The sequence below is a fragment of the Rousettus aegyptiacus genome, unplaced genomic scaffold, assembly GCF_014176215.1.
Source record: "Rousettus aegyptiacus isolate mRouAeg1 unplaced genomic scaffold, mRouAeg1.p scaffold_m13_p_12, whole genome shotgun sequence".
Classification (NCBI taxonomy): Eukaryota; Metazoa; Chordata; class Mammalia; order Chiroptera; family Pteropodidae; genus Rousettus; species Rousettus aegyptiacus.
The window spans coordinates 7493638-7514413 of record NW_023416287.1 but is presented as its reverse complement, the minus strand read 5'-3'; the positions used below and the strand labels follow the sequence as shown (position 1 = coordinate 7514413).

Genomic DNA, 20776 nt, shown 5'->3' with positions numbered 1-20776 from the left:
GATCGAAACTCCTGCTCCCCCACCGAGTGGAGGGTTGGCCCCCGAGCCCCAGTCTCCTCATCTGGAAAATGGGAATACATGCTTCGAAGGGCTGGTGTGAGAACTCAGCGAGCTGATGTGCTCAGTGCTAAAACGAAGTACACGTTTGGGGACCATCTGTTCAGCCGGGTATTGAGCCCCATGTGGCAACCTCCAGTCTGTGGAGACTGAGTTGGTTACTTTTTTCTCTAAAATGACAATCCTAGTGAAGCCCCGAGTTACCTGAAGGTGGAGCCACACACGTGCAGTTACGTTTTCACTGTTTCGCGTGAAAGCTTTATGACAAGATTATGGGTGGCAGTGCAGAAACATTGTGAGGCGGAGAGGAATCAGTTGTAACCGTACAGAGAGCAGAGGTGAGAGGGACATTGGAGAAAGAGGTGGATGAGACTGTTCCATTTACCGGAAGTGACGTCAACGCAGGAGCAACCTGCAGTCTGGAGTCGAGCACAGGGCCTGGCACCTCGGGGCCTGGTGTTTGTGGAGTAGGTGCACGGCCCTTGGCAGAAGGTGTGAGAATTAAAGCTGCCCTTAGAGTGAATGTATGGAAAGGCACTTCGCACATTTGGAATTCATGATTTCTGTACAAATGATTATCTTAGAATCGCCATGAGTATTTTTCTCTTTCAGTCTAAAGAAACTCGAGAGATCTTACATTTCCACTATACCACATGGCCTGACTTTGGAGTCCCCGAATCTCCAGCCTCTTTCCTGAACTTTCTTTTCAAAGTCCGCGAGTCGGGGTCACTCAGCCGGGAGCATGGCCCCATCGTGGTACACTGCAGTGCCGGCATCGGCAGGTCGGGGACCTTCTGTCTGGCTGACACCTGTCTCTTGCTGGTAAGTAGGTCCCTGAAAACCCCAGGAAGGGATGGGGCCACATGTAAAGCTCTCCTCTGGCCTGGTATCTCTGGTATTGTCTCTGCAGTAAACGAGCTTTGATCTTCACTTTTTAACAACTTCCCTCCCATGAAAACAGCTTTATCCCCAAAGATTTGTTTGGAAGGATGTTACTAATTTTAAAGTATGATCCAGGGAGATCCAGAGACTCCCCCGTCTCATTCTTTCCCCTGTGCTTGTGTTTCCGATTTTGCTGCATTTGCTCACATTTTCTAGAATTCTGCCCTCCCCGTTGTGTTTTTTTCTGGAGCAGGCACTGAGAGTCAGGGCTGACCGAATTGTGTCTCCTCTCTTGCTTTCAGATGGACAAGAGGAGAGACCCTTCCTCTGTCGATATCAAGAAAGTCCTGTTAGAAATGAGGAAATTTCGAATGGGACTGATCCAGACAGCAGACCAGCTCCGTTTCTCCTACCTAGCTGTGATTGAAGGTGCCAAATTCATCATGGGAGACTCTTCAGTGCAGGTGAGCATTGCTTTCGCTTTGATCCAGGTGTGTGGATTTTCAGTTTTTGACTGAAGATGGGGGCCCTCAGTTGTGGAAGTTCAAACGCTATCACGTATCAGAGCGAATAGCTGTCCTTCATGTTTTAAGAGCCGAAAAGTTGTGGGGATGTTTACCAGCTTCCAATTTCTTCTGCCTTCGAAGTGCTCACATAGAGAACATTAATAGGGAAAGTAGATTTTATTTTCAAAAGCATTCACCGGGAGACGCGAGAAGCACAGAGAGAGAGCCCCTCACCAAGCCATCACCTCTGCTCACTGAAAGGTCAGCCAGACGTGAGCACTCATGGGGCTTCATCTTGCTGCTTTTTCCAGGAGCAGTGGAAGGAGCTCTCCCACGAGGACCTGGAGCCCCCACCAGAGCATGTCCCCCCACCTCCCCGGCCACCCAAACGAATCGTGGAGCCATACAATGGGAAATGCAAGGAATTCTTTTCAAACCACCAGTGGGTAAAGGATGAGTCCGAGGAGGATAAAGAAGATGACCCCATCAAGGAAGAAACCATAACACCCTTAAGTGTCCCCTGCATCGAACGGTAATGTGAAAGGGCCTGGCATATTGGGGTGGGGAGAAATGACCTTCTGTTTTAGGCACACTTGTTGATATTGAAACCCTGTGGATGCAGCCTCCTCTTGGGGTGTGGGGCCCCAGGACTGTCCTCCTGCCCTGGCTGGAGGAGCCCAGGTACTTGGTCAGGGGTGAGCCCTGCTAAGTGACAGACTTCAGTGGGATTCTAGCACCACCTGGTGGTGCTCATTGGAATCAGGAGCTCGGCGCACTGGTAGTCGGGTCTTCTTGCCCAGTGACGACAGTGCCACATTTCAGGGCAAGCCCAGTAGTGTGGTGTCCAGGCCTGACCACGTACCTTCAGCCCCCGAAATGGTCCTTTTGGGAATTGAAAGCTTTTCGTGTAGTCTTGATTAAATTGCCATATTGCTTCCTTACAGTTTAACAAAAATTATTGAGCACCTATCGATACATGTGAAATACTGAGATAACAATATTTTTGTTATCTCCTGGTCTGTGTTCTAGACCATCTTGTTGGGAAGGGGACGGCAGATTGTAGTGGGAGCCTGTGGACATTGATGTGATGAGGTGCACGCTGAGGTGGCCAGCCTTACAGAAGAGACACTCAGCCTTCCCTAGGTGGTCAAGGAAGGCTGCCTGCAGGAGGTGGCGCTGTGTGGACACTCGAAGAATGAATGGGAGTTAGCTCAAGCCTGAGACTGTGGAGGCGGTGCCCTCGGCACCTGGGTTTTGGAGAGCAGTTTAAGATGACTGCACACTTTGACCTCCTATTTGTATGCATGTAGGAAATTAGCCCACAGCACTGCTCGGACAGCGTTCAGAGGTGTTCAGGCAGAGATGAGAAATTAGGTAAATCTTGTTTTTCTTCTGTGTAGGGGTGCCCTGCAACTGTTAAAATGCGGGGACCTGGCCGTACTGATGAGGCAGTTCCCGAGAAAGCGGGTTGCAGGCCGTGTGTGCCGCAGGGCGTCTGCTGGCGAAATTAAACGTTAGAATCTCGCCCGAGCACCTTCCTAACAGCTGGTCGTCAGGTCCGGGGCCTAGCCCGTGAGCCTGAGTCCCAGGGGCCTTCATGCAGCTGGTCCTTGTTACGGGAACACCACTCGTCCAGTGGGCCCTCCCAGAGCAGGTGCCACGTGATATGCAGAGCAACAGCTCAGTGAGCGCCGCGCCACGAGGCCGTGCCTGCCTTCCCAGCGCCCGCGTCGGCGTTCCTGGGGTGGGCCGTGTGCTCCCTCCGACGGCTCACGGACGGCCCCGGGTGAGCGGAAAGGAGCTGCAGGCGGCTCGTGTCTCGTTCGTGCCACATGTTCTGGTTTCTTCACTCATCGAGGCGTGCGTCTCTCGTATTGTGTGTGAAGGTGGGGAGTAGGATTTGGGAAGCTGAAAGCCAGAGTTTCAGAAAAAAATGGAGTCGTGCCAAGAGCAGCGTAAGTGCCGCTGGACGCCAGCGGGAGCCCACGTGCACACAGGCCTCCGCCCTGCAGCCAGGGCCTCGCAGGGCGGGCACTGGAAATCGGATGCTTCGTGCGGCCTCCCCGTCTCCTGGGGAGGTGGCGCCTCGGGCAGCCCTGCCAGTCCCAAGATGCCGCTTGGTGGAAAGGCTGTGGGTGCACGTGCGAGGCCGGACTGCCTGTGGCCAGGCCCTCGGAGGAGGAGGCAGAGGTGGAAAAGGAGAAGAAGGGCCCGGCTCCTCATGGGCCCATGGGTCTCTGCAGGTTTCTCCTGAGACAGCCCTGGTGCGAGGACACTGCATGTTGTCCCCACTGGGTCTCTCTGGCTCACCACCGTGGAGGTAGCCAGTGGACCGCACATAGGACACCTGGGAAAGGGTCCCCCTGGTCGGGTTCGTCGGTGCTGGGGACTCGGGCCTCAGACGGGGTAGAGGGGGCTCAGTGGGAATGAGTGTGTCTTCCTGTCGGCAGCAACGAGGGCCCATATGTCAGCACCTTTCAGGGTGCCCAGGGAGGAAGCAGAGGCATGCGGGTCACACCGTCACCTTCGCCGATCTGCGGCGGAACACTGTGCAGGCGACGGGCTCAGGGCAAAGTTAGCAGCTGTCTGTGCACCTGCGGCTGCATCTTCTCGGACCCTTACCTGCCATCGCTCAGGAGCGCCCTGGGCGGCGGGGTGGCAGCGACACGCAGGCCTCAGGCCCGTGTCAGCATCGCCGGGCTCTTTACACGTGGCTCCTTTTTCCTAGAATTCCTCCTGCGGTGATAACTTCCTTGCCGTCGTTTTCCCCAGAATGAGTAACCCACCTCTGCCTTCTCGTTCCTCAGCACGAGTCAAGACACTGAAGTCAGAAGGCGGGTCGTGGGGCCAGATCCTGCTCAGGGGGAGCCGTCGCCACCCAAGGAGGAGCAGGACCAGGCTCTGACTCACTGGAAGCCCTTCCTGGTCAACATGTGCATGGCCACGGTCCTCACAGCTGGCGCGTACCTCTGCTACAGGGTATGTTTTCACTGACGGACGTGCTGGCAAGACCACGTGTGCAGAAAGCACTGGCCGACAGCCTGGCGGTAGCATTCAGTGCTGTGCAAGGATCTGAGCCAGTCTCAGAAGAAACAGATCAAAGTTTTTTAAAGTCTGGAACTGTGAAGGGCTAACAAGAGAGAATTGAGGATTGATGCACTGGGGTTTTAAGGAGCCCTGTGGTCCCAAGAATACAACAGTCTAATCTCAGGGCCTTAAGCTTTTCAGGAGTAAGTAGAGAAAATGCCAAATACATCTCTCTCTCTCTCTCTCTTCATTTTTCTTTATTTTTTTTCTTTTTCTGTTTTTGTTTTTGTTTGTTGGTTCGTTTTTTATGGGTTTTTTTTTTCATTCGTTTTTGAAAAAAAGGATTACAACACATTGTTGTTTTTAACCTTTATAAAAAACAACTTTTTGTTATTTCCCGGGGGCGGGGGGCAAGGAAGTCTAGGCACTTAGGAAACTTTCACGTACCCTTAGGTGGTATAACCCGATACACGACTTCTATTCGATTCCCCAGGGAAAGACTCCCACCCTTTGAGGAATGTAGAGTCCTCCGGAGAAGAGAGTTTAAGGGTTTCGGACACGTCCCCTGCCGTGCGTGCCCTGAGCTAGGACAGTGCCTGCCGGCTTTCCCATTTTAGGAAGAAAAACGACAAAGGGCCATCTCTAGAAAACAGAACCCGGCTTGTGCTTTCGCTCAGGGCATCCCCACAGGTTTCCATTGTTCATTCCTCCACCAATCCTTTCTTGTTACAGTCATCTTGCTCATGTCCTGCCCCCATCACCCATCCTCCTAAACGGGTTCCTCGAGGCCCCTGCCTCAGGGTCAGCGGTCACCACAGGGTGGCCACCGGCTTTTCACCCTGCCATCGAGATCCAGAAGGGGTAGTTTCCACTTGATTTGGAATGTAAATGCCATTTTAGTAAAAATCCACACATGAGAAGTGTGTTGCTTTACAAAGAAAGGAGAAGAGAGAGGATTAGCTTCAAAACGTCATGAAAATCACCTCACAAGACTTTTTTTTTTTTTTTTATCATTTTCAATATTTTACCTCTTTTCTGGCGGCCATCTTTTGAATGCATCAGATGGTTTGGCAACACATAAAGTTTCTTCCTTAGGGGTGATGTTTGGGAAGGGGTCTATTGTAAAAAAAAAAAAAAAAAATCAAAACCCCTTTCTCTGGAGTGGCTGGGGCACTGGGGCGGCCTGGGCAGGACACGAGCCTGCAGCTCTGCGGGGTGGGTCTGGGCTTATCTGAAAATATTTGGTTCCATTCCAGTTCCTGTCGAGCAGCAACACATAGTCTGACTCACCTCCACCCCACCCCGCCCCACTGCCCGCCCCTGCCCGCAGAGCCGGCCCTCGCCCAGCAGGCGTGCCGGGCCGGGTGGGGGCCGCCGCCCGGCCGGACGTCGGCTCTGCACTGTGGCCGCCCTCCCCGGGCCGTCAGTCCTGACCCGCATCCTTCTAGTCTTTCCCTCCGCCCCTTCCTTCAATACCAGATCCGCAGCCCCTGTTCCGAGGAGAATGAAGGGGAGGACCATGCTGGCGGCGCAGAGGAAAGGTGGCCTGCAGCGCCCAGGGGCTGGCCTGGCCCAGCGCGCCCTCCGGTGTGCCCTGGCGCGTCCCAGGCAGGTGGCGCTCAGCACCCTCCCCTAGACCTCCGCGGAGACTGTGTTGTGAGCCTCTCCACTCCATATTTATTTTTTAATTTTTTCCCCAAAGGCATCCATAGTGCACTAGCATTTTCTTAAACTAATAATGTATTCAGATGTGTTGATGTCGGCCTTGCATCCAAGTCTTTCTCAGAAAGTACAATAATAAACCCTCAGGTAGTGCTGGGAATGCGAGACTTGCCACGAGGCCGCTGCCTCAGACCGGTACTCGGAAGGAGGGCGGTCGTGAGCGGTGGCTATTTCGTGACTCTGTGGGTAATGTGAGAAGAGGTCGGGCATATGTTTATAGAACAGTGGGATAATATATAATGAATATTTGGATATTTAAGAACACGACGAGAGATTAGTTATTCCCCTCCCCGGTTATCTGCTAGAACCTTGTTCTCAGTCACCGCTTTCCCCGTGTGTATTAGAATGCATGTTCGGTCTTCTTGTGTCCTGATCAGATACCACGTGCTTGAAATACTTAGATCTCTGCTTACTGAAGTGCCCCGTGTACAAGTCCAGTCTCCCTTTGCATGATCAGATCATTGTGTGGCTGTGGTTCCTTAATTGTTGCTGAGCTAATTGCCGTTCAGCGATAGAAGGATGTTTTCCAGTAACAGATACTTGCCTAATTCTTGGCATGACACTCTGGTGACTTCCTGGTGAGGCCCAGCCTGTCCTGGTCCAGCTGGGTCCCACTGTAACTCAGACATTCCAAGGGGATGGGAAGCCATAGTCACACCTCACGCTCTGGACGTTTAGGCAAGCAGGGTATCCCGCACATTCGCCTTTGGGATCGGCCTCCACCATCCCAAGTTCACACTCTTCTTGAGCAGACTGTGATGTGGAGCCAAGGCAACTGTGGGAAACCACCCTCCTTGAAGCAGCCCGCATGACAACAGTCCCTTAGAGTCAGCCCGCTGCTGTCTCAGTCCGGAGGGCCTTGTGGAGAGAGGCGTGACTGCCCCGCCCTTGAATCCTGGGGACTGATGGTGCTCACGACTTTTCCTGCGAGGGGAACTTAAGACCCCCCACGCTAAGTGGCTTTTTTACCAAGAAAAAAAAAAAAAAAGGCAGCCGTAGCTCACGAGCTGCTCTTTTGCCAGCATTTTCACATTTTGCCTTTCACGTGTTAGTAGCCGGTGCAGAGAAAGAGAAACTCTGTGGTGGGAACTTTGAGGCATCGCCCTGCAGAGCCTTGGTGAGGTGTGGATAAGGCTGAGGTTCCAGGCCGTACGCATTTTTGAGTTGGGCTTGTTTGTTTGTTTTCGAAGTCCTATATATGTATGTAGTAGTTTGGGTGTGTATATATAGTAGCATTTCAAAAATGGATATACTGTTTAACCTCCTCTTCTTGGAAAACAGATGGCTCTCCATCTTGTTAAACGTATGTTAGAGAAGTAGTGAGCTCCTCTACTATATGCCTTAAGCCAATATTTACTCAACAGGTCATTATTTTTTACAATGGCCACGGAAATAAACCATTTGTACAAAAATAAAAACAAAAAAGCAAGGTGTTTTGGTATAATACCTTTTCAGGTGTGTGTATACATGGATGCATGACGGGGCGGGGCGGGGGGCACGTCTCAGGGTCTTCTGTGACCTCACAGAACTATCAAACTGTACAGTTTTTCCAACTTGCCATATAAATGATGGGTTTGCATTTTAGTTGCAACAATAAAAACTTTTTTTCTAAGAAACATGGATTTGATGCGCTTCCCAGTTCTTTGTTTAATGCGCCTAAACCGGGACGCACGGCTCCCGTTGCCTTCCATCGCCACCGACGCGGAGCAGCTGGCGTCGGCCGAGCGGCTTCTGGGTTATCACAAGGGCCTCCCCGAGCTGCGAGTGCCTTTGGGCTCGGGGCGTTTTCCCTTCTGGAGGTTTATTTAGCATATCAGGCCTCAGCGCATTTCCTTCAGGAGCGACAGAACCCGCATTTGGAACATAGTCAAAGAACCGTTCAGACCTCAAGAACGTGTCCCTTAGCCCAGCGGGCCCCAACCTTGTTGGCACCAGGGACCGGCGTGTCTATGAGAATCTAATGCCTGACGATCTGAGGCGGAGCTGAGGCGGTGATGCCGGCGCTGGGGGGTGGCTGTCAATACAGATGAAGCTTCGCTCGCCCGCCGCCTCACCTCCTGCCGTGTGGCCCAGTGCCTGACAGGCCACGGACTGGTCCTGGTCCACAGCCCGGGGTGTAGGGACCCGTGCCTTAGCCAACTTCCTGTAAGACACAGTGGTTGTTACATCTCAGTTCCTCCATACGGTCCACATTTGATGTAGAATTGACATAGAAATAATACATACAAAATTTGCATAGCCTTGCCTGTACAAAATTAAAGTCTCCCCCTAAAGTCATTTTTTTTTGACTTTTTAAAAAATAATTTCAGACTTGCAAAGATGTTGCCAAAAGTATACAAAGAATGCCCTTAAGTCTCAAGGTTTTATGACTTTCATAGCTGGCCGTCAAGTAAACCACGTACGTTTCGGCCTCCCGGCAGGATCTGTGCAACTGAGGAACAAACGGTCATGGTCAGGTGACCACGCGACACCCGTAGAGGACTACGGGGACCTGAATGGTGTCCTGCCTTGTGTCACTTCAGTCTTTGTTTCACATACAAAAAATGGCATCTGCGCCTTTGTGAAGAGGGGGGATAGCAGTGTGGGGAAGAAAACGAAAAACCAAATTGGAAACTTCGGAGCAGAACTCCGATGGGGCTGAAGACCAGACGTGGGCCACATCGCACGGCTGGCAGAGGGTCCCCAGGGAGTCTTCGCAAAGCACATGAATCCCTCACGCCCGCTCCTGTGGGAGAGCCTGCCTCGTGGTGTCGCATCGGAGAGAGAGCGTTAAGGGACAGGAGGGGCAACTTTTTTCCCCAGCAGGATGTTTGAGGAAACAACCACTACCTACTTTTTTCAGGTAAAGCCAAACACCAATAAAACTCATTTTTTAATTGAAATTTCAGAACACTGAACATGGAAACAAGGCAAATAAATACTAAGTCAAACTGACAAGCACAAAATATATACAGGAAGTCTAAGTGAGAATGTTACAAAGCCCTCCAAGGCCACTGTTGATAGCCGCATTCAAGCCCCGTGTTATCGTGACGTTATTAACAAACAGCGCAGGACACGTTTGAGTTTTTTAATAGACTTAAATAGGACACTGATTTTCTTTCTTCAAAGCAACATTCTCTTCTGTAAAATCTTCACACCAGCTTATGGCTTCTGAAGCAATTCATGTAGTGGACCCTAAGTTCTCTTTGCTTCAAAAGTTGGACTCCATTTTGTTTTCGTGAGCTCCAAGTGAATGCTTTTACTCACATGACGCTCAAGACTGCTTTTCTTTGTGCTGTCGGACACAGTGAACAGGCAGCAAGCCACGGCTCGGATTACGAGTGAAGTGTAGAAACCCCGTGGCTCTGTGCCTTCCCATCTTCCCCAGCCCACCCGAGTGACAGCTCGCTGCAGTTGAAATGACTTGACTCACCACACCCTGCTTTACTTGCCAAGATCACCGGCCTGCTGGCTTCCTCAATCAAACCAAAAGTGCCATGCCAGCTGACCAGCAGAGAGACCTCAAGTTCGGCACGTTCATCTTGGAGTCTCAGTCCAAGCCTCAACCTGTTGGCCTTGACCCCTTCACAGCGTGGCTGGCTGGCGCTGACCCAGCTCTGCTGCATCCCGGGTCAGACAGAGTCTCGAAGCCAGAGGCTGACTGAAGAAGCTGTGCAGCCTCTGAAGTGCCATGCCTTTTGCCTTGTTCTGCTCCGGTACAAAGTCCCACTTGTGACCCAGGGCTTTGTAACTGGTCCCAAGACTCAGGGAGCAGCTCTGGCCAGCTCACACTTCTGGGAGCACACAGCACGCCCCCACCCACAGCTCAGGTCCTGTGTCAAGACTGGGCAGCAGCAAAAACAAAGATGTCAGATTTAGCTCATCCGCCGAGGCTCTTTAAAATACTGTGATTTCAACATCTGCCTCCTGGCAAAAGTCATCTGTTTGTTCTGAGCAAAGTTTGTCCATCTTCTCGAAGGCGAAGCGTCCTTTTTCACCTGAAACACGAAGGTGATTTGTCACTGTCTTGTCCCCTGCCTCAGTGTTGCCTACTCTGGCAGGCCAGGGGGACCTTAGCATTTACCATTGCCTGGATCTCAGGTGCTGCTATAATGGGGAGGGGCAAGAGCATCTGGGGAGCTCACTGGCCTCCTCTCGTGGACCCCGTTCCTTGCTCCTGTGTCCGAGACAGGGTCTGCTGAACTTTAAGCGTGTACCTTGCATCTGCTTTCACTCCCAAGGAATGTAAACCAAATGAGGAAATAAAGCATTTCTTAACTTCCTCAGCCACAAAGGAAACCTGCCTTAGCTGAGTGCAATTAAGTGGGTCGCTAGCGGTGCCCGTCTCGTGTGCTATTTTGCGTCTTCCGAGAGCTGGCTGCGGCCGCGCTAGCACAGTCTAAGGACCCGGAAACCCCACCACACTGCACGTGACGTTTGACGCTGCTCTTTACCAAATGACAGCGTGGCCTCCCGAGCCGCCGCGCGCACGGTTTCCAGGTCAGATTGGCACAAGCTGGCGATCTGATCAATGCTTTCGATGCCCTATTTGAGGTCGGGGGAAAGAGGGCCCATTAGGGAACATTTTAAGTAGCAGGTAGAATCTACTTTTATTCGCCCTGCAGGACCAGCCTTGGCATGGTCTCTGGGGTCTGACCCTGCCCTTTGCTGAAGGCTTCCAGGTTTCTGATGTGGCCTCAGGTTATCAGAAGTACCATTGGAAACATCTCATCTTTTCAGCCCTGACACCTGCCAGTGAGCCAGGCCATTAGCATTGGCGGATGGACAACTTCTGAAAGACCTGTCTTGAAAACGAGACCTGCTTCCCTGTGGACCTTCCTACCTCCTCCCTGCTCTCCCAACTCTCCCCTCCAGGTTAGACTGGGAGGGGAGCTGTCAGGGCCAAGTCCAGGCACCCTGACCCCCAGGCTGCTCTCCAGGGCCAAGGACCAGAGCGTACTTCAGCTCCCTCCACTGGGCACCCTTCCCCTCATCCTGATTATCTGATTATAACCAGATGGTCCTAGAATCTCCTGTCGATTCATCCCAGAATTAATGGCGTAAGTGAGTTTAACCTATTGGACTATTTTTCATCCAGTAAATTGGCAATTTTTTAAAATGGGAATTCTAAATGCAAGTGAGGTTAAAGCTTTATGCGCAGTTATGCTTATAATGACATTATAATAAAAAAGTGGATGATGATGAACCAAGATTTTCTACAATACGAGAGTAGGGGAGAAGGTTAAGGTATACGTCTGGTAGCCCCTAAAGAATTCCAAAATGCTTCCAGTCTAACACAAAGTTCTTATTTTTGTTTACTGGTTTTAAACTATACTTAATATTGTCAACAATTTAAAATGTTCACACACGCCCACAAATACACCAAAATGTCAGTAGTTTCCACTAAGTCTTAGGATGGCAGATAACGTAAGCTACTATGTTTTACACTCCTTTTCATTTTTTATGTTTTTAAATTTATTTAAATTAGTTTCAAATATACAATATATTGATTAGACACCTATAGTGTTCATAAAACAATCCCCCCAATTGCTCCCTCCCTCCCCTGGCCCTTCCACTTAGCCATCATATTAATGCTGACTGCATTCCCTGTGCCGTGCGCCCCATCCCCGTGACTGTCTATCAACTGCTAATTCGTACTTCTTTAACCCTTCGCCCCATTCTCCCAGCTCCCCAACCCCCCTCCCCTCTGTCCATCACCAGATTGTCCACTATATTTGTGAGTCTGTTTTTTGACTACACTTTTTTTCTACGAGTTTATCGTGCTTTCATAAGTGTTTTGATTGACATCAGAGCATATCATCTGAGCTCAGAATTGAGTCCCTGGGGCCACCTGTTGCTTCGTGCAGAGCCAGAGCAAACGCTCACTCGCTGAGGGTCTCTGCCGGCTACGCCTGCTCCTCTAAAACCAGCTCTCCAGTGGCTTTTCACCTGGCAGTGGTTTACTTTTTTTGGTCCCAGTGGAATCGTTTTGAAATGAACTAGCTTTAACATTAACCACCACAAGGAAGCCTCTTCATCACCAGAGGGGACAGGTCAAACTCACCCTGAGATGTTTTAGCGCCACGCACGCGGCTTGCTGGAGTTTTGCATCGTTCTCCGTCAGGGCATTGGTGTAGAAGAGCAAAGCCTGGGAAATAAGGCTGCTGTGAATAAAGAGGGGAGGAGCCGAAAGCAAAGTCCGTGGCGCCCACGGCTGATCCTCCAACGGCTGACAGTCAGTCGAGCCCTTCTTACCTTGCTCCAAAAAAATCAGGCCATGATCCGTTAATAATTTGGGCCAGGCGCACAGTCCGGAGGTGTATACTACAATATTGAGTTTATCTCTTAAAATGCTGGTCCCTGGGCTGGTGGTCATCAAGGGAAGAAAACTCTTACTGTTTAAAGTTAAATGTTTATGAAAGGCATTCTAAAACTGTTATCTAGTGAAAACGTTAAATGGGAGAAATCAGAGGTCCAGCGGGGACGACAAGGACCGAACACGGAGGGCGCCGTCCTCGTGGGCTGGCAGTCGCGAGGCTGCTGCCCGGAGGGAAGGAAAAGCATCTCTCTCCCCTTGTCACCTTCTTCCGGTCACAGCGCCGACCCCGCCGCCCTCCACGGTCAAGCCACTGCAGCTGGACGATCAAGCTGGCACTTGCTCACGAAACTGTAGTGAGCATGTGGGGACACACGCCTGGATCTCAGGCGAGCCCAAGAGACCAGTAAGACCCCAACGCTGCCTCGGGCTGGCTCCTTAAATCTAGAACAGTCACAGGTCCAGAAACCTAAGAGGCAGAGGAGTCTGATTTCTCAGTTTAAAAATGGACTGGACACAGTGAACCGAGCAGCCACACATGTGAATTGCAAGTAAATGGCCAGAATTCGAAGAAACACATTCTCCATGCAAATGACATCTTAGAGACCAAATAGATACGTTGCTTCAGAAACACTGAGATGAGTGAGGTGAGTTTGTGGCATGGGGTTCTGTGGGTTCCTCAGATGGCCTGGCCACCCAGATACCTCCCCCCACCCGATGGTGATGGTGTGAAGAGAGCCATGTTCATGTTTCCATGAGCCCTAAGTCCAAATATCTTGCAGAGAAGGCAGTCCCCAGTCACTCAGGCCTTTGTTGCTTTTCCGAGAGAGAGAGAGAGAGAGAGAGAGAGAGAGAGAGAGAGAGAGAGAGAGAGAGAGAGAGAGAGAGAGAGAGAGAGAGAGAGAGAGAGAGAGAGAGAAAGCGCGCGCGCGCAAGCCTGCTCCCTCCACCTCCCCTCAGCTGACAGAGCGGCAGCCAGGGGGCTGCCTCTGCACCCTCCGCATGCCTTACCTTTTCCCGAAAGCTCTTGTTCTTGGCTGCGCTGGCCAGGCCAGCACTGGCTGCCCTGCACACCCTCGGGGGCCCGTCCAGCTGGAGCAGCGCCCAGGCCCTTAACGTCTGGGGCAGGGGCTGGAGCTGGCCCAGCCGCTTCTTCCCCTGCAGCTTCCGGATCGTCTTGGCCTGCCCCCGTCTTGGCCTGCCCCGTGCACGTCAGCTCCTCCACGAGTGTTACTAGGAGAGACAGAAGTGGGCCAAGGGTCCCCTACTGATCACAGCCGGGCTGCACAGCTGCAGGTCTGTTTGGCCACTGCCATTAGCCATGGAGAAGCAAATCCCGAGCCAGCTCACATGATCGCCAAGGCCCAGGCTGGATGGGTGGCAGGTGGGCCTCCTGGAATCTCCAGGACGGCCTTCTAGCAAAGGAATCAAATCAAATACACCCCGAAAATGAATAAAGCCCCAGCCCATTCTTGAGGGGCTCGGGCCAGGCGAGCCTCACCACACCAGCTCGGCCCCGTCCCGTGCCTTCTCCAGGACCTCATCCCACTACCTGGAGGAGTGGAGTCAGGCTCCCCAAGCAACAGCTGGAGGGGACGCTGGTTTGGAGAAACTGGCTTCCAAGCATGGGGACAGAGGGCTCCACGGACGGAAGCGCCTTTGCCGCTGTGCGGCTCTGAGGTCACCTGCTGCCCTCCCCGGCCCCTACCTTCCTTGGTGAGCTGGGCAAAGTGTTTCTCCAGGTCCGAGACACTGTGTCTCTGCAGGTAGCTGTGAAACTGGAACCAGGTGATAGTCTGTTCTTCCAGCTGCCCAGCTCCAGGGAGCAGCCCGCCGCAGCTGACCACCTGCTCCAGGAGCCTGCGGCCCACTGGCAAAACACAGGAGAAGGCTTGAGGGGGGACCGGACGTCACCCCCCGGGAGCTCGCAGTCACGCTGAAAACCCGGCCTCCATCCGGTGCCTTGAAGACGCTTGCAGAGACACAGGGCTGCAACAACCCCGAAGACCCCGGAGGCTCAGCTCAGCGTCCCTCGTGGGGCGGGCAGGGGGCAACTACCTATTTCCAGCTGTCCCGGGAACTTCCCCCGGACGCGGTGCAGGACCGTCTTCTTGAGCTGGTCCAGGAGCGTGGTGGCGGGGCAGGCCAGGACCCTGCCGGGCCCCGTGCACCCACTCCACAGCCTCAGGCAGCCCTTCCTCCGCGCGGCCTGCGGAATAACTGAAAGCCCAGGCTCAGGGACCTGACTGGCGGCCCACAGGGTCCCCTCCACTGGGACTTGCGGCCGGAGCGTCCTTTTCCCACACCCCAGCGTGACACATAAAGGACGCGCAGCCTCGGCCGCTACCCGCAGCCCTCGGGGCGACCCGGGGCAGCTCCTGTCGCCGCCTCTCCTGGGGGGGGGGGGCGCGACAGGACGGGGTCACGGCTGCAGTTTGCGCGGGGGCATGCCGCGTGTCCGGAGTGTTTCGGGGGGCTACTTCATTGCACGCTGCCCAGCGGCCTCCCCATTATACAGATGAGGAAGCCGAGGCTCAGAGAGGTGAATCGTGTGCCCGGAGTCACACAGCATGGGCTGCTCACGCGGAGGCTGTGCGGCCTCCCTCCTCGTCCTCCCCCCGCCCCCAGCCCTGCTCGCACCCCTGGGCTCCAGTTAACCTTGGACGTGGGAAGGGAAACAAGGCTCCCCTGCACTTCAGAGCCCCTCGCTCGGTCCATGCCAGTCACGCGAGCAACCGTGGAGGCAACGATTAGCTACTTACTCTCCTCAACGGATGCCGCCCGGCTGACCTTCTCAAAATCGAGCATGGACAGAGTCTCCAGAACCTGCTTTTGCCGCGCAGCTTCTTCCAGGAGGCACTCCTGGACCACCCTCGGCAAATTGGGCGAGGCCAGCTTCTGGGAAGATGCCACAGTGCTCCGGGTTAGCGCGGATGCGGCGCGGGACTCGGGGGTGGCCAGCCGGCTCAGCCGTGCCCCCGCCTGCCCTCGCTACCCCGGGGGCTGTCTGTGCCTGACTGTCACCTGGGATTTCCCCTTCACCAAGGTGGCCGAGCCGATAGGATACGGGCTGGAGCTGCCAGGGGCCGCCTGTGCCACCAGAAGGGACCAGCCCGCCTGAGAGAGAAGCCGACCCGCACAGGAAAGCAGAGCAGAGACAGGGAGCGGCCCGGTCACGATGACGTCTGAAACCCTGGCTCCCGCTGGGCCCGAAGCCCACCTCTGGGCCTGCCCCCTCTGTGAGCCAATAAATTTTCCCTGCGGCACAGCCCATTTGGAGCCTGGCGTCTGCAGCTGGACGAGTCGCAGCTACTGGTTCAGGGCATGGGTGGCACTTCACCCCGGCCTGGCCTGGACCTTCCACGGGGCGACCTCTTCAATCGCATTGGCTCTCGGGGTCTCTTGCCACCTGCACCATGCTCCTCGCCACCTTCAAGTTCAGCCCTTTGCAAAGAGAACCCCCAGCCACTGCCCTGGGCCCCCCCCAGCGAGCCCCCTCTCTCCACTCGCACCCCGCCCCCCCGGGTCTCTCAGCCACCTGCAGCAGAGCTTTGCAGACTTGGAGGTGGACCATGAGCAGAACGTCCAGCTCGGGGGTGCCGGCCGTGAGCTCCCGGGATGACCCTCTCAGCGACGGCGGTGGGGGCGGGGTCCTGTCGTTTCTGGGGTGGGTTGAGAAGAGCTGGGTGACCGTTCTGGTTGAGGCAGAGGACACCCACCCTCCCTGAAGGGCCCTGGTCAGGGAGGCCCACTCCAGGTCCTAGGGAGATGGAGCTAAACTGAGGGAAAAACTAAGAGAAAAGGAAAAGCAGCGAAAAGCGGCAATAACTCAAAACAGGTTTGGGCGGCATGGGCCCAGGGCCTGGGGAGGCGGGGGCGCCCTAGGGTGTGCGGTCTGGGCAGCAGCCTGGGGTTCGGACTAAGCCCTAGCTCGGTGACGCCGGGCAAGTCTGCCTCCCCTGCCTTAGTTCACTCAGCTCAGGCTGGTAAGTGAAACGCTGCCGGCCAGTGTGCCGAGCCCTGTATCGTCGCCAAGGCAGGGGTGCCCCTGAGGGGTGTCCCTGAGGCCGGGGGAAGGGCGAAATGACACCATCACGTGGGGGGGAGGGGGTGCCACACCGTCCCACCGCCAGGGGGAAGAGGAGGAGGAATTCCCACTGTTGATTCTCTTCGATGCTGCTGAGCTTTGGGTACGGGAAGCGCTCATGACCCCGCGACCGGGCCAGGTGAGGGCTGCTTGACCGGGAAGGACGGTGGTGTCACAGGTGAGGACAGCTGTGCAGGGGTGCAGGGGGGACAATGGGGGGCACGGTCTCCGTGTGCATCGCTTAGGTCGAGGTCAGGGGCCCTGCTGCATCTTCCGCCGTTATTTTTTACGATTTAAGAAAAAAAGTCCATAGCCTGGGGCAAGAAGCTCAGGGCCAGGCTGAGCTCATCTCACTTGCTCTGTGGTCACTGAGGACGTGCTCTGTGCCAGACGGTGGGCACGTGGGAACGGGAGGTTGGGGGCGCAATAAATCATCCAAATAAATACCGATCAGGCAGTGGGAGGCCGACAGGAAGCATGGAGCTAAAGCCGGTCACCCGGTCAGCGCTGGGAGGGGGTGCACTCACCGGGGACCCTGGGAACCCCCAAAGAGGGACAGCTCGTGTGGGGCGAGGTCTGCGTTGAGGAAGGCGAAGCTCTCCAGGATGCAGTCCATCAGGCTCTCGGCCGAGCTGTGCTCCCGGCGGCCTCCGCGGGGCTGTGGACCGAGCAAGGCCTGAGGGCAGCCGGCCCCACTCACGCCGCCCAGCACCCCCACCTCAGGAGTGTCCCTCAGCGTGGCTGCGGTCCCCAAGGTCGGGGTGGGCACTCCTCAAGTGCCCTCCCACATGGCCAGTAACGAGGTATGGTGCACAAACTCAGGGGAGGCCGATCTGAAAAGCCTCGCCAGGTCACAGACACCCACAGGGACAGGGCAAGTGACAGGCGTGAGTGAGCAGTTGGGGGGGGGTAAGTGGGGTGGGGGTGGAGGGGTGACCTAGCAAAGCAGGAGAGCGGGCGCCCTGCCTCACGATGGCAAGCTTGGGGACTTGGGGCCAGTGTTGCCGGATTGCTCAGTGTTCTCAGACAGGCTGGGAGCCTAGGTTTTTGTGGGCAGATGCCCGGCTTTGAAATATTGACAACTAATACCAAGTTATTTTTAAAATGTGATGTGGGTCAGGCCCGACAGCTCTTCAGGAGGCTCAAAGCTGCAAGGTGAGCCTCTGGATTCCAGGTGTTGCTCCTCCCAGGGACACGTGGAAGGAGAGGAGATGGGGGCAGCCCCTGCCTGGGGGGTGGGGGCGGAGGTGGTGTTGGAGCCACTGCTTCTGCCACGGCCAAGTCATCAGAGCCTCCCGATGGCAGGCTCCTTCCTTCCTAGAACTCTGCTACTGGAGATTTCGGTCTTGTGCCCCTATGTGGTGGCACTCCAGGGCTGGCATCCATCCCCAGGCCCAGCTAGCCCGGGCCTCGTCACACACACGACACAGCCCGAGCAGACGCTGCCTTACAAACCAGACCCGGGCTCTGAAAAGTTGAGCCCAAAGAGAAAGAGACTAATAAGGCTAGTTGTAGAGGTTTCCTTTCTTGATAGTAAAAAAAAAAAAAAAAAAATAGTGTGTGTGTACATATGCATGTCGATCTCATTCGTAGAAGTATATATATAGAGTTGCCGTGACCACTAAATTTGTCCATGAAATCTGAGAGTACGGAACCACGGTTCCTAGGAGCAATGCAGAAGCTGCAAGCCTCTGGTCACATTTCCATCAACCGGTCCAAGCGTAACCTCGTTTTATGTGCATGCTGTTTGAAGACACCTTAGGTCACATACATCGCTGACTCCACATACATTCCTGAACACCGACCTCAAGGCCAACAGCATTTAACTCACGCCCGAACCGAGCTCCTCTAACCCGCGTGTTTTCTCCGTGAGGTTCCTTCCCATCGATCGCCTTCCTGCGCGCAGCAGCACCAGCTGGCACTTTGGCCCTGCGCTCGGGGCCGTTTAAAACAGCCACATCGCAGACAATAAGCACAAACGTGTGAAAAGCAGAGCACCGAATAGGCCACGCAAGGGACACCCGAGTACGGCCTGAGAACCGAAACACGAAGGCGGAGCGTCACCTTGCTCACCCTCGGCTGCGAACGTGCGTGGCGGGTGACTCAGACTTTTTTGCCATTCTGCACCTGCCCACGAATGACTGTGGAAGCATCGCGAGTATTGGTTTGGGGGTCACAAAGAAATCTGAGCCAGTAGGTGAATTTGCTCAAACAGAATCTATGAATAATGAGAATCGACTATGGACATGTAAACATACACCTTTGTAAACATGTACATGTGTGTATAATTTCTCTCTAAAAAGTCGAACTAAAAACCATAGCCTGTAATCATTTTATTCTAACTTGGTTTGCCGAAAAAGTTCCTCAAAGATGTTTTAGATTATTGCCGAATTATTTTGAGATTTCAGTGTGAAGTTAAGTATAATTTTTCAAATCACAGGTGTGTGGCAGAAGCTGCAGGCATGCCGACTCGAAGCGTCCTGCATGAAAACGCTGTTAAAAATATGAAAACGGTGATTATTTCTTAAATTTTTTTTCTCGAAATTTTCGGGCAGGTCCTTTTGAAAGATCATAGCAGTGATAGTGAACTTTTTTTTTTTTAAGTAACTTGATATAAAATGAAAATCCAACTTTCACCTGTGCTGACCTATAATGTTAGGAGCGAGGGTGGGAATTAAACCACCAAGATTCATTTTTGAAGGGAGCCGTTAAGCTGTTTCAGCGTCAAGTGCCCTACGCAAAAGACAGTGGTTTCATAAATTAATTGATGTATTAGTAGGTGTTGGTGTCCTACATTTTATTTGATATACATTTAAATTATGTAAACAAACAAAAAAAATAGGATAATCTCCCCATGCCGGCACCTCTGAGAGCCACCTAGGCCCTGTCGAGAAGTTTCGGGCGGTGGTGTGTGGCTGCGTGAGGGCGCCAGCTCTGACCCTGAGAACACCCCAAGTTTGGGGTTTTAATGCCGAGGCAACAGCCTCAACTGCTTGGGTCAGACGTTTCAAGACGGGGCCAGTTCTGACTGGACGTGGGGCAAGTTATCCACTCCGAGCCCCGACTTCCTCTTACACGCCTCCTCCCAGCCCGGTGAGGGCTGTTGTTATTCCCACTTGACAGATGAGCAAGCTGAGGCCCAGAGCGGGGCCGTGGCCGACCCGGGTGCTGCCGGAGTGAGGCGAGACCGCCGGCCCAGGCCGGCTGCCCACAGCCCCCGTTCCCGGTTGTTCCACCACTGGCAAAGCGGGGCTGTGGCCCAGCAGAGGGTGAACCTACCTTCAGCCGGTCCCTGAAGCTGAGGACCTGGTACTCCAGCTCCCGGAGCCGGGGCTGGGAGGGGTCCGTGCACCTCAGTAAGTCCAGGACCTCCTGCAGGGGCCTCTCGAGGGTCACCCCCGGCTCATCCACTCCATCCCTGGTCTCTCCTTCATCAAGGCCTTTACCCTGGCCACCTGGCATCGTGTGGTTGTGGAATGTGGAGCCCCGTGGCAGGTTAGGGATCTCTACTCCCAGATTCCTCCAGCCAGGCCGCTCCACGAATGGACCTCCTGCCAGGTGGGCCATCTCTGGCAGGAGGCCCGGGGATGGCGGGTCCTCTTGGGCCTCCTCTTCGATGGAGGCATTGGGGCCGATGGCCGAGGGCAGGAACCCCACGTCCAAGGTGGATGCCGATGTGCTGGTCTCGGTGTCTCGGGGGTCCTCAGAGCTGAAGGAGTCCATCTCAGGCAGCTCCTGACTCCGGCTCCACAGGCCTGGGCTCCGAAGGTCGCCGTCGGACAGGTAGCTGAGGATGGACGTGGCCCTCGGCCTGCCCAGCGGCAGGGTCTGCTGTGCTGGCTGCTGCAGGACAGACTGGAGAGGAGGACACAGGACCAGCCTCACTGGCCACCCCAGGGAGCATGGCGAGGCTCCCAGAGGGGCATCCCCCCCGCAGACACCTGCTCTGCGAACCCACGTTCTCGGATGACCACGGTCCACCAAGGCGGCTCAGAGGTGCTGATAGGACCCTGTAACCTCTGTCCTTGTTCCCTGTCTCCCCTCGAACTCACGCCTCTCAAGCCCCAGCGGGCCTCCTTGCTGTTTCTCACACTCTCCAGGCTCATTTTCACATTCTCACCTCAGGGCCTTTGCACTGACTGTGCTCTGTGCCTAAGAACGTTCTGCGTTATTCCCCCATTGTCCTTCTACCCCTCGGGC

The 20776-nt window shown here is 54.3% G+C and overlaps 2 protein-coding genes across 3 annotated transcripts in view; one reads left to right on the top strand and one right to left on the bottom strand.

The window, feature by feature from the left end:
- The window catches only part of PTPN1 (protein tyrosine phosphatase non-receptor type 1), a 60618-nt gene extending 52804 nt beyond the window's left edge, over positions 1-7814 (top strand). For both annotated transcript variants that reach the window (XM_016143748.2, XM_036229297.1), the window contains 4 exons: positions 670-879; positions 1242-1403; positions 1757-1977; positions 4253-7814. In XM_016143748.2, coding sequence (XP_015999234.2) covers positions 670-879; positions 1242-1403; positions 1757-1977; positions 4253-4439 — 780 coding nt within the window. In that variant the 3' untranslated portion in view covers positions 4440-7814. The remainder of the gene's footprint in view (positions 1-669; positions 880-1241; positions 1404-1756; positions 1978-4252) is intronic.
- A 1223-nt stretch (positions 7815-9037) lies between these two features.
- The window catches only part of RIPOR3 (RIPOR family member 3), a 31876-nt gene continuing 20137 nt past the window's right edge, over positions 9038-20776 (bottom strand). Inside the window, 11 exon segments of the mRNA XM_036229296.1 lie at positions 9038-10171; positions 10628-10718; positions 12238-12321; positions 13501-13692; positions 13694-13722; positions 14198-14359; positions 14548-14709; positions 15252-15387; positions 16028-16151; positions 17104-17234; positions 19856-20431. Of these exon segments, the coding sequence (XP_036085189.1) occupies positions 10071-10171; positions 10628-10718; positions 12238-12321; positions 13501-13692; positions 13694-13722; positions 14198-14359; positions 14548-14709; positions 15252-15387; positions 16028-16151; positions 17104-17234; positions 19856-20431 (1788 nt within the window). The 3' untranslated portion in view covers positions 9038-10070.